This window comes from Amblyomma mixtum, chromosome 9 (assembly GCF_055824585.1).
Source record: "Amblyomma mixtum isolate Tamu chromosome 9, ASM5582458v1, whole genome shotgun sequence".
NCBI classification, from domain to species: domain Eukaryota; kingdom Metazoa; phylum Arthropoda; class Arachnida; order Ixodida; family Ixodidae; genus Amblyomma; species Amblyomma mixtum.
Genome location: NC_143020.1, coordinates 62,695,243 through 62,708,488, shown reverse-complemented (window position 1 = coordinate 62,708,488; position 13,246 = coordinate 62,695,243). Strand labels below are relative to the sequence as shown.

The 13,246-nt window shown below is 41.8% G+C and overlaps 1 protein-coding gene across 1 annotated transcript; it reads left to right on the top strand.

Moving 5' to 3' along the window:
* Window positions 1-1,379: 1,379 nt before the first annotated feature.
* LOC149329319 (uncharacterized) lies at window positions 1,380-11,510 on the top strand. The gene is made up of 2 exons (XM_089561954.1): window positions 1,380-3,973; window positions 4,534-11,510. The coding sequence occupies exon 2, from the start codon at window positions 4,614-4,616 to the stop codon at window positions 5,256-5,258; it is 645 nt and encodes a 214-aa protein (XP_089418080.1). The 5' UTR covers window positions 1,380-3,973; window positions 4,534-4,613; the 3' UTR covers window positions 5,259-11,510.
* Window positions 11,511-13,246: the final 1,736 nt, after the last annotated feature.

Here is a 13,246-nt window from a genome sequence, read left to right as displayed (position 1 = left end):
GACGTCAAAAAGATTTGCGCATGCATTGGCTGCGCCTCAGTGATTCGTGGCTTCCTGTGTTCTAGTGTAACAACACTGTTTTGTCCTATGACGTCACCACGCTTGTACTTGCGAGTTTGGCCTGTGGCGGCGATACCTGTATTTTGATTCTTGCTCTTTTCTACGTTACAAGAGCTTTGTTTTCAGTATGACTGGTGTTTTTGCAATCAGGAGCTGGTATTCTGTCAATACAAGCCAACTTCAATTTCTCCTCAGTGTCCCTTTAAGGCTCATGAACGCATGCTCTTGGTCTGATGCTGTTTGGATTAGGTTTGTACACTGATGTTTTCAGTTACATGTTTCAAGCTGCATGGGCCACATTTTTAAGCGTAATGCTGATCATTTCTATTTTGCCTTTACGTCACAACTCTCAACAGCATGGAAGGACTCAGACAAAGCTACCAGCTCGTTACTGCACCCACCTAAACTAGCAATGGAGATCGGAGAAAATGCAGTCTTCCGTGCTTCTCCGATATCCTCTTCTTCAGTCACCCACAGAAGTCGCCGGCTTGCCTCACCCTCAAGTGTCCTTGATTGGGGCAGTAAATCATTCCTCCTCTCCGCTGTTTTAAAGAATTAAGGAAAGAACAACTAAGCATGCACCGTCGTTGCAAAAACACAGATCATAATGTGAGCGTGACCCATACTCGCTCACGACTCGGGTCACAATCTGAATTCACTCTGTTTAAAATTGCAGGCATAAGGAGTAACATTAGGAGGACGCAGAGTACATGCCTGATGAAGAACCTTTCAATGCAACCTACTGATGTGAACGTATGTAGAACAAAGAAAATGACAGAATGGATAGTCAGACGTGGATTTTGCGCGTTCTCATTCCTTTGTGCTTTACCATATACATCAAAGCACAAGCCCTCTGCTTGCGGCATTTGTGTTTGTTTTATAGTGACACTTAGTTGTTTTTCGTTATTTTGCAGGCCGTTACTGATAAGCCAATGTGTTCAAGGTTCCAGAGGAAGAAACCTTCAATACCACGCCTGCCAGCCTTCCATGACTCCATTGCATGATGCTCATAACCTGGAAAATTGCATGTGCAATGATCCCAGTGCACTGTGTTTATGCACAAAGTGAGATGGAAGTGTTTTTAATGATGTTTCTTGAATTACAGTGATTTAAATAAGGAAAATGGGGACCGCTCTCAAAACAAGTTTATTTTCTGAACTCATCGATATTATTATTTTCACACAAATGGCATTAGGCTTGGGATTGAGAGGGAAGAAGGGAATAATGGGAATAAAAATATGCACGAAGTTTTGTCTTCTTCATAGCTCAAAAGTCGTGTAGCTGAAATCCCTGATGGGCAATGGTTGAACAGTTTAAATTAAACTCTCAATGGGATTCCCATACCAGTAGTGGTACTAACAGAACACCTGACCGCATAGAGCAGTCGAGTGAAGTTCAACTTGTGTGCTCTTGTGGTGGGCAACTAGTAGTAATCATAGAATCACATTACTTGGTCACTCAGAGGCTGAATGGCCGTGGGGCATTCCAGAAGACAATGGGTCAGATTGGTGCATGTTTTAGGGCAGTTATAACATTCAGGAGATGTTGCATATTTTTCTAAGAAAGTCTGGGCCGGTGTCAGTGGGACATCACATGTCACTTCGTCAAGTAACTTTGTGACATGGAGAATTAAAAAAAATGCATCTGGTGCGCACCTTTAACAAAGAAGGCCCGTTGGTTCCAAGAATATTGTGCTCAATCAAAAATGATCCCTTTAGTTTTGGTGCAAAATTTGGTGTATCGACTCCATCCTGTTTTTCAGAGATCAAAGCAACGTCACATCTGAGGTGATGGTCATTGTGCAGAACTTAATGAGTGACATCGCCTGAAAGCATGAAATGCAATTATGCTGGTACTTGTGTGATTGTTCTGTTATGTGGACGGAATGATTTTTTAATTTATACAATATTCTTTAATTTTTCGATCGAAGCAGAAACATCAATGATGAAAATTGTACGCTTTGGAACTTTTAGCCTTTCGTGCCTCTGTATCTGACATATCAATGTTTATCCTGATTCTTGTGCTGTATGACCTCGAATCTGCAAATGCTTGCTTACGTAATTCGATGCAACTCCACCACTTTGCACTCATGGTTGGGGCTTTGTGAAGACTGTAGCTCTGCAAAACCTGTGCTGTATCGTGTGGTGAACTTTATATTCTATTGTGCTTGCAGCTTTTTGCTGGTTTTTTGGCATCCTTTTGGCTTTGCTGAAGAGTACACTATGATTCCTCGCAGTTGGTAACAAGTGACTGACCTCATTTTGTCATTGCACGTAGCATTAGTGACTCTATCCAAACTATATCCATTGCTGTGTTCATTTAGCCTGCATTCTGACATTGTTCATTTTGGCTATATAGAGTGTGCTGTGACAACGTTAATTTTAGTTTTCTAACAGTACTGAATGCTGATCTGCACACCTAAAATTCATCGCGTATGGATTTCATTTCATGAAGGTGGTATGGGCTTTTATTTTTCTTTATGGTGGAAATTGTTTTATTATAATGCGAAGCCTCTTAAAAAACTTCCCTAGGCTTTTGTTACCCTGTGTGCTATAGTGATGCTATGCACTGTTGCACAATGCGGTGCCAGTTTTACCAGTTTTACTGACTCGTAGTGTTCATTTTTTAGTTTTGACTGACTGGTCACTTGCATCACAAAATGTCCATAAAGTGAGTGTAGTGCTGCTTTGATGTGTGCTCAGAATAATGCAACAACTGATGAAAAGTCACACCTTTACTCGCTGTTTCTCGCTGCATTCACTCTCCCCGCAACGGTGGCCAAGTCATTGGAGCGTGCATCTCGCATGTAGGATGTGCAGGGTTGGATTCCCTGTGCCATTGGGTACCCACTGGTGGTACAATACTCAAGCTTTGTCCCTGGCTTTTGCTGAATGGAATGCCTGGAAATGGGTATCAGATCCCCCCCTCCTTTGCATTGACGAAAGTTCCTTGTGCCACAGTGCGCTTTGATCAATGCTTGCCTTGCATCAAAAATTCATCATTGTTATCATCAGCTCTCATTTTTGTTGCTGTTCGATGAGCACACCTCATCAGCGCGATCCACGAAATGGACTTCTTCCGTGCCCTCTACGGTGTTCGAAAAGCTGGCCACCTTAAACCACTTTCAGAGCAGCGCATTGAGAAACTTCCGTCACGGTTGTTTCTTCCTTTTTTTCACCCCGATTTCTCGTCCCAAACTTTGGGATGCAGGTGTCACACAAGTAAATAAGGTATGCTCTAACTGCACTCAAGACAGTGTAATGTGCAGTTTCAGATGTGCTTCTGCTCAATTAATTGCACTCTTCGAGACGATAGAGGCAGAACATGATGTTGAGCACATTGGCAACTTTTGTGGGCAGCTCTATCCTGGGTGTGTTTACGAGTATCCGTGCTCTGAAAGTTTTTTTTCCTGTGCGCAGTACAACGGGTGTAAGAGGTTTATTAAAAGATGAGTGCTCTGTCAATGTGTTGTGTTATTCAAAATAACTGGCAGTCGTTAGTTCTTAAGACTGTGTAGGCAGACATTTACTGCCCTTCTCTTGAAGCCAGAAATTGTGCAAATTCATTCGTCGACGTAATGGCTGTTGGCTTTGTTCCAGTAAGCCTATAAATTTGTAGGCAATAGTCAGTTTTTCATAAGCGTAAGTACAGTAGTCATCTGCATGCAGAATTGAAAGTCTGGAATGTTTGCTTTAGAACTCGGTTCTTTTCAAGCTCTCCCTACTGTATTTACACAACCTGAAAAAGCTGTTTTACGAGTGTGCATTCCATATTCACCGCCTCATGCAGATAACACCGTGTGAGTGTTCACACTCTTAATCTTTTGTGCTATTAGATGCAATCTGGATTTCACATGCAGGCTCGAGCTCCGGGGACCACAAGCATGGTGTACCTTCATTGCAGAACTCGCCAGGTTAGAATCTGCAGTTTTTCTTCCTATATGTTTTCATGAAGGTTGTCTTTCAAAAAGCAGTTTGTAGGGTATGGAAGCTGTAGTTTAATGGTTTAATGAACTGTGATGATTGATGATGATGTGGGCTTTCGATATTCTGGAAAGTTGTTTTGTGTGATATGTCAACTATACTCATTGAACTAGGACTGATATGGGTTCTGTTCATTGCAGCAAGAAATTGTACTGGAGACCAAGGCCTCATAAGGCTTTTAGCCTTTAGCGATTTCCTCCTATTAGACACTGTCTGAGGAACAAATAAAAAAAAAATGGCATTATGCATTGGGCTAAGCATAGCTGACTGCCACTTGTTTTGCTATTAAGCCCACCAGTGACTGGAGAGACGTCTTGTTTCAGACCTGCGTTCTCTGTTGCAGATCTGTTGAATAAAACTTTCGATAGACATCCACAGCTTGTCTATCGAAAGTGTGTCCTCTGCATTCAACTTTTATTCCTAGTTCCAAGTGCATTGTGGATTGTTGCTTCAGGCACTTTATTTGAATTACTCTGCCTGTGCAACACAGGTTCATTCGTCACACAGAGCGACCATGGCGCATCTCCTGTGCAAGATTCAACCAGTGAAAGGCACCCTGTGAGCCACTCCATGGAATCTACTCCTTCTGACATGGGTAACCACCGGGGCAATCCCACAGGAAATAAGGTTCACAAATGCACCCACTGCAACAAGGAATTCAAAAGAAGATACCATCTAGTGGTGCATCTCCGAGTCCACACTGGCGACCGCCCTTACCATTGTGACGATTGTGGGAACAGCTTTGCAGATAAGTCCAATCTGAGGGCACACCAGCGCACTCACACTGGCGAGCGACCTTACCATTGTGACCACTGTGATAGCAGCTTTGCACTGAAGTTCACCCTAGAGCAACACCAGCGCACTCATACAGGCGAGCGTCCTTACCGCTGCGACCACTGTGATAGCAGCTTTGCACAAAAGTTCACCCTAGAGCAACACCAGCGCACTCATACAGGCGAGCGTCCTTACCATTGCAATCACTGTGGCAGCAGCTTTGCACAGAGAAGTCACCTGGTGAGACACGTCCGTACCCATACGGGTGAAAAGCCGTTCCAGTGCCAGCTGTGCCCCATGGCCTTTGTAGTAGGTTCAGATCTTGCAAGGCATGTTAGATCCCATAAGCGCCAAAAGCCCTTCCAGTGTGAGTTATGCCAAAGGGCATTCACTAAGAAGATAACTTTGAACCGCCACAAGAAGGCTATTCATCAAATATAGCAGTGGTCCATGATGCTCTTAGTCGATATGTTTTGCTAGCTACCATTTTGTATGCAAGCTAACGAGATTCTAGCTGAATGCCCTATGAAACGCGTTGGTAGCTAACCTGCATCATTAACTACATTTGTAAGTTTTGTTCACTTTGAGCGAGTTTTCAGAAAATGCTGTTCCCTTACACTACACATTCACGCTAAGTATTTCCTGAACATGGAGGGCCCCGCCGCGGTGTTTCAGTGGTTATAGCACTCGGCTGCTGACCCGAAAGATGCGGGTTCGATCCCGGCCGCGGCGGCTGAACTTCAATGATGGCCAAATTCTAGAGGCCCGTGTGCTGTGCGATGTCAGTGCACGTTAAAGAACCCCAGGTGGTCGAAATTTCTGGAGCCCTTCACTACGGTGTCTCTCATAGCCTGAGTTGCTTCGGGACGTTAAACCCCAATAAACCAAACCAAACCAAATATGGAGAGTGAGCCTGCTGTGCTTGTAAACTTGCATTAATGGAAATGAAATCACTGTCATACCTGTATGGCATCACTTCTTGTTGGAGAGTGCCTTTCAGAAACTTTATATATAATGTTCATTGCTGCTGGCAGTTGTTAGCCTGCCTCAGAGAAGAATTTTTGTGGAGTAAAAGTGCACAAAACAATTATTTTTAATCCTTAAGCCTGATTGAGCTAATTTTTGTGACAATCAATATAAATTCAATCATTTATATCACTGAACCTATAAATGTTTGTATGACAACCGAGGAAAACTTGTTCTTGTGTAAATCTTTATTTGTTTATTCCAGCAGTGTTAGCGGCAAGAATGAGTGAGGACAAACAGGTGTCCAGCCTCAAGATGATGTGTCTTAGGTTAGTTTGGTGGTTTGAAGAGTTCTCTGTTGTTTAGAACGGGGACTAGCGAAAGAGTTCACTAACGTCTGCTTTACCATTACCCAGAGCAGTGTCTCTGCTGGATATAAATGGTATAATATTTGTGGATCATTGTGTCGGCACCATTTTTAATCTTTTTTCGTTGTCAGAATATCAGCCGTTTGTGATCATTTCACATTGTGCTAGCTTCTGTGGTGCTTTGGTGTCACTTGAAAAAAGCTTTCTCTATTTACACAAGGTGTTCATGATAACACGTTGCAAGGGTCGTGGCTGCTGAAACAAAAAATACTGTGATTAGTGATTACGAAAATCACTGTAATCTTGTAGTGTATTGTAAAGCTCGTAATTTGGGTCCATTGTGTGAAATTCCTTAGTGCACATGAGTAGTATTTTGTAGCAGTTTCTTTTTCAAAATGTTAAATGCGTTCTGGCTGTTTGTAAAACTCACTTGCTTGACGTAATGTCCACAAAAATTTAAAAGCAGTGCAATTCTTCAAGAAGCTGTTGTTCGCTTTTTTTTTTAATGTTATAATTTGAGCATCCTTAGACATCAATGTACCTTTCATCTAGGAAGGAATTGCTATCACTTATAGATGGCAGCACTAGTAGCAGCACTAACTGACAGCACTAACTTATTGATGACGGCTCAAAAGGCTATTAGAAACATAAGTAGTGTTCTTTCAGTAGTTTCTCCAAGTTTTTGTTTCATACTGCAAACGGTCATACCTTGAAAGAGGCCAAACATAGTATTGGATGGTAATGAGTTGGATTAGCAGATGAGATTAGGAAGTTTTTTGGGATGGCGTGGCTCGATCTGTCTGGAAGAGCACAGGGTGTATTTGGGGTGAGCAAGAGAGACTTTTGTTGTGCTGTGGATGTAGTTTGGGTCACAAAATTGAAGAAAAAATGTTTGTCAGTAATTTTGCCAGTCGTCTTGTGTCCATGAAGCGACAATGAAGCCGCAATTGCAGCTTTGCACAGAGTACAAAGAGGAGCAACATAACAGCCCATACTGTTCAAACTGGCTGGAGTAAATGAACAATGAAAGGGCCTGTCTGCCTCTGCTTGGGCTCCAGGAACCACTGGGCCTCGGTTTGTCAGTCTACGCACATCCCCCTTAAGCAAGGCTAAACCTACGAGCGTCCTGATGATGAAGGCTCCACTTCATAAAAAAGTGGCTGCGGTGCATCACTGTATGCAACAGTGAATGGAAAAAGCTGAATGTTGAGAAGTAGGGGTATGAATGCAGACTATGCTGTGTGAGCTTATTCTAGTGTTTCAGCCCCATAGTTATGTGCTGCTGTCAGCTTGTGCCTGAAGAACGATCGTAAAAGAACAGTGGAAGAAAAGAAGGAACCCAAGACGCTTCCCACTACCAAGCCAGCAATACGTGTTGTTTCAGGAGGAGCATCCATTCTGCGAATGTTGCTTTCAACACTTTAGTGGCATCAAATGGAGAGAAAAGATTGACAGGAGAGGTATGGGAAACTCCCAGTTCATCTTCAAAAGATGTAAGGAAAGACTAGATGCTTCAGCAGAAAAAATTTGCGGTTTAAAACCACGAAGGGTTGAATGCATAAAAAGGAGTGCATGCTCATGACTATGCACTTCATGCACACCTGCAGGTGACGTGATGGCTCAACAGGAGTGGTGGCTCTTTGGCTTTAATATTAGCAGGAAAACTAAACGGCATCTTTGAGGATCCGCACAAGTTGTCCACCTACCGAGTGAGGCAGTCGCTTGCTTCTCCGACCGGCAGTGGTGCGCTGCACTGTGTTCTAGCTGCTCAGACAGCCTTTCTGGAAACTACGTGCGAGCGTAACGAGTTTATCATCAGTTATAGAAAATCCAGGCTTGTGCGGATGTTCTGAATTTCTTCTTAAAGAACGCAGACCATAATGCTATAACAGCCTCAGCGACTACTCTGAGGCTGTTCGTGACAAGCGCCATAAACTGTGGCAGTTTTCTAAGACGATAAAGAAAGAGGGGGACCGAATTATGCGTCTGTATTTTAGTAAACTTCACATAAACGATGATGTTTATCTCTGGGACACTACTGGCGACGGGGCTGTGCGTCTGAGTGAGCCTTCTACCAATTGACAACATTCAAATCATCATGGTGCTTCCGATCGTGCACTGGCAATCTTGCCGGGACAGAAGTGTTTAGACAACATTTTCTTCCTATATACTAACATCAGAAGTGTTACAGCAAAAAGTAATGCCCTTTCCTCCTTTATAGACTCCTCTGGAACCTCATTAATAGCATTAACTGAAACCTGGCTAATCGATTATATCTCAGATTATGACATCCTTCCATGCGAATCAAGTTTTAATTTTTTTTCGTTGCGACAGAAAGAACAGATGAGGAGGTGGTGTGCTTATCGCGATTAAGCAAAAGCTCATGTCTACACCAATTGTTGCTTCTACTTTTCTCGAGTGTGTATTCGTCTCCTTGAAATGTACTGCTACGAACATTATTGCTGGTGTGTTGTATCGCCCACCCGATCTGTATGATGGCTTTGCAGATGAATTTTGTTGCTTACTGACCGATGTGTGTGTGCGTTTTCCAAATTCTGTCCTAATTATATTTGGCGACTTTAATTTCCCAGGCATCAATTGGGAAACACTATCTGTTTCTCCAAGTGATAAGGATTCACACGCTTTCCTACAGATTTGTCTTGATTTTCACCTAACTCAGCTTATTACAAAGCCCACGCTATCCTCAGTACCACTGCAAACATTCTTGATTTGATTCTAACCAATAATCCCGATGCTTGTTCTAAAATATTTCACCTTAATGGTCTTTCTGACCATGACATTATTACTGGGTGCATCAGTTGCAGAATTATCGAAAGAAAAACTACCACCAAGATGATCAGGTGTTATAGCAGAGCTAATTTTCACCAAATGAACCATGAATTAACCTCTTCTTCTGGGCGGTTCTTGGCCGAATCTACATTCCGTTCCATTGAACAGAACTGGATAGTGTTTAAAACTACTCTAATTAACCTCATTACAAAATACATACCGGTTATCACAATTAAGTGCGGCAAAAGTGCGCCCTGGTTCAGTGGGCGGCCGCGAAGAGCTAATAATAAGAAAAAACGTTTGTATAGGCAGGCAGTTGCTAACAACCAATTAAACACATAGGAAAAATACAAACAAAGTGATAAAAATTGCCAAAAAATGCTTAAAGCTACCTGTCGCCAGTTTTATAATGACGTTTTGCCTACCATGCTATCTAATAACCCCCGTAGGTTTTGGAACGTAATTAACCCTCATTCGCGTGCTGATTCTTTTTTGACAAGTTCTAATGGTGACCAGCTGGACGATGTCCATTCTGCTCAGCTCTTCAACAATGCCTTTTCATCTGTTTTCACCCAAGAAGTCATCACCACCTCTCCAGTTCTCAGCCCATTTCAAGGTTATTCAATGCCCCCAATAGTCATCAGGGAAGATGGTATTCTTACTTTGTTAAGTAATCTTAAAATTACCACAAGCGCGGATCCACTGGGCTTTAACAACAAAATACTAAAAAACATATCTCACAGTATTTTCCAAGTCTTGTCTGTACTTTTTTCTCAGTCTTTATCTTCTGGCTCCATCCCTCACGACTGGCGTATAGCCAAAGTAATTCCAATTTTCAAATCTGGCGTCCGCTCTGATCCTCTTAACTATAGACCCATTTCATTGACTTGCACTTTCTCTAAGCTCCTTGAACATGTTGTACACACTCAGATCATTCATTATCTTGAAGATCACAAAATTGTATTTAAATATCAGCACGGTTTTCGCAAGGGATTTTCTTGCGACACTCAGCTCGCCGGATTTACTAACGACTTATTTAATTCTTTGGATGCCGGAATTCAAGTCGATGCTTTGTTTTTAAATTTTTCAAAGGCATTTGATCAGGTTCCCCACCATAGAATGCTTCTCAAGCTATCGCACCTTAATATTCACCCTCAGGTACTAGCATGGATTAAAGACTTCCTTTCATCTCACGTTCAGTTCACTTCTGTTAATGGTTCTAACTCTACAATGGCCCATGTCACATCTGGTGTGCCTCAGGGGAGTGTGCTTGGTCCCCTGCTCTTTCTGATATTTATTAATGACTTGCCAAATTGCATTTCTTCACAAATTAGACTGTTTGCTGAGGACTGTGTTGTGTACCGAACCATTACAAATGACCGTGACCGACAATCTTTACAAACTGACCTCGATTCTATTAACACTTGGTGCCAGTTGTGGCTTATGACCCTAAATCCCTCTAAGACAAAGCTCGTCTCCTTTACCAGAAATTCTTATCGCATCCCAACCGCATACTCTCTTAATGACATAACAGTTGAGACAACTTCCACTTACAAGTATCTAGGAGTTAACCTTCAATCAGACTTAACCTGGAACTATCATATTAACGTGATTCTAGCAGCTGCTAACTGTTCTCTTGGCCTTTTAAAATGTAACCTTCGACATGCTCCTGCGCATGTGCGTAAACTTGCTTGTATTACATTAATTCGACCTGAAATTGAGTATGCTCCCGCTATATGGGACCCAGATCAAGCCTACATCAAAGATAACATAGAATCCCTGCAAAACCATGCTGTTCGTTTCATTTATTCTGACTACTCACGTTTTACTAGCGTCATGGCTTTAAAAGCTTGTGCTCGACTTGACAGCCTTTCCTATTGTCGTAAATTGGCTCGCTTAACTCTGTTTCACAAAATTCACCATCATCCGTTGCTTCACGACGGTTTCTTTCACTTACCCTCAGCAGTGTTTCCACGCCGTGACCATCCTTTCAAAATCAGACACATCACATGTCACACTTCAAGTTTTGCTAAATCATTCATACCCAAAACCATCATTGATTGGAACCGGCTGCCTTACACAATCGCAACTGAAATGAACACAACATCATTTCATGAACTTTTAAAAAATCAAAGCGATGTGTAGTTTTCTTCTAGTTCTGTTTTGCTCACCGTAATGTGTTCGAGTTTTGCTTTTCGTTCTGTTTATTCTGTTGTTTTTATCTTTGTGTTTTCTTTCTTGTTTTTCTTTCTCATTTTGTTTATTTTGCGTCTTGTTGTTCCGCCACATTTTGATTCTTGCTGACTACCAGTTATTGCTCTTTTCTTGTTTCTTTTTTTTGACCTGTTACTCTATGTATTCAAGTTGTAATTTTTACCACCCCCTCTGTAATACCCTCGTGAAGAGGGCCTTTAGGGGTACCTTGAAATAAATAAAATAAAATAAATAATATTGTAGATACTTGACTTTAATGCACATTGACACATTTTCAGAAAAAATAAACTGCTAATGAACATATATTACACAAATGTTTAGCAAACTAAAAATACGATGAATATGCAGCATTTTATGCCAATGGTTCAAAATCAGAATGCTACCTTGGCAGTGCCGTAGTACAAAACAATTGAGAAAGAACATTACTACTGCCTCGGAGTGCGTCCATCTTCATCGCAGTGTTACGCCCTCTCTGAGACTAGAAAAATTAATAAATGATAACATTGTAAACGGCATCATTTCAACTGACTCTCTAAGCATACTCACGTGCCTGACTTCACCATACAAATGCAGTTACACCACAAATCGGCGACATCATACACAACGTAACAAGAGCCATTTGCAGAGTTCCGAGCGACTTCGGAATGAGTGGCAATTAGAAAGCAGATGAAGTTGCTGCACAAGCTCGGCATGAAGAAATCAAGAGTGAACATTCCCTACAAATGGTACTCTATAAGGTCTGTTAAAGAATATAAATGTTAAAGAACCCCAGGTGGTCGAAATTTCTGGAGCCCTTCACTACGGCGTCTCTCATAGCCTGAGTTGCTTTGGGTCGTTAAACCCCATAAACCAAAACCAAACCAAACCATCCCTGCCTACCACACCTCCAGGCACACGAACCATGAAAAGACCACCTATCCTCCACCTGCCCGCACATCTGCACACCTGTCTTCAATTTTTGTACACACTGCGAAAGACATGAAATGACTTGCCTGGCCACATCGTGCTCCACACTGACCCCATCACTATTCAGATCGTCAACTGAAGCACTGTTATGCTCTATAACGCACTCATGTGATGTGATACCCCTTCAAAGGGTCTTTGAGATAGTAAGAAATAAATAAATAAAAATGTTTAAATGAAATATTGAAGTAAATCACAAGATACACCTAGTAAAAGCTATTATAGTTGAATGGAATTCATGGTGATTCCAAAAATGATTCAGTCAAATCATATATATATATACATAGAAAACAAATAGGTGTAAAGATCTGTCAAGTAAGTGCTGAGGTGAAATAAGACCCATTTCATTTTTACTTAAAGGCTTTGATCACAGAAAGAGAGAGAGCAAGGATTAAAACTTTCATGCAGGACTTTGGTCATATGATTACTTAAATGGGCATCACACAGCTGAACTGGTCTGATTAAATGGAAGTAAAAATAATTTGCATATTAAAGTTTTCTTGTTGAAAGCTCTTGGCGTTTGCTATCAAATTTACTCAATCAAGCAAGAAGACTGCGTAAAGCATATGATATCGAAGATAGCATAAGATTGCATATCGAAGATTGCATTTGATGACATTTTCCCATCGAATGCAGTCTTGACTGAAGGAGAGACTGCACGAAACATATCTTCGGAGTATGCAAACGAGACCAGGTGGCATTTAAATAGACTGCAGGTTGACTAAGAAATATTACACTGGAAGTGTGAAGAGGTGAGTCGCACAAATTTAAGAAAGGTTTGGACTGTTAAAAGGCGAAACCTAGCTTATTAAGATAAAATTCGCGCCTCAAGGTGCAGGACAACATTAGCTACATATTTGGAAGTCCGAAACAGAGGCGCAACTCCTCGCGCTCCAAGAGCACACCTAATGAGCGAGCAGGTTACTTCTCTTTTTCTTCTTTCGCTCCCTTCCCATAACGGCGCGGTTCAGGCGTCCACCGAGATATGTGACACAGATACTGCGCGATTTCTTTTACTCAAAAAACCAGTCTAACTTAAAGCACGACCAGCGTAGTGAAGCAGTCGCTTGAACACTCTGTGCCTGATAAGGGCCTTATAAACAAAATTCCTAGCCACATATGCTCCGA

What these genes read in the sequence shown, in the direction of transcription:
- LOC149329319 (XM_089561954.1), top strand. Translation starts at nt 4,614, where the DNA reads ATGGAATCTACTCCTTCTGACATGGGTAACCACCGGGGCAATCCCACA.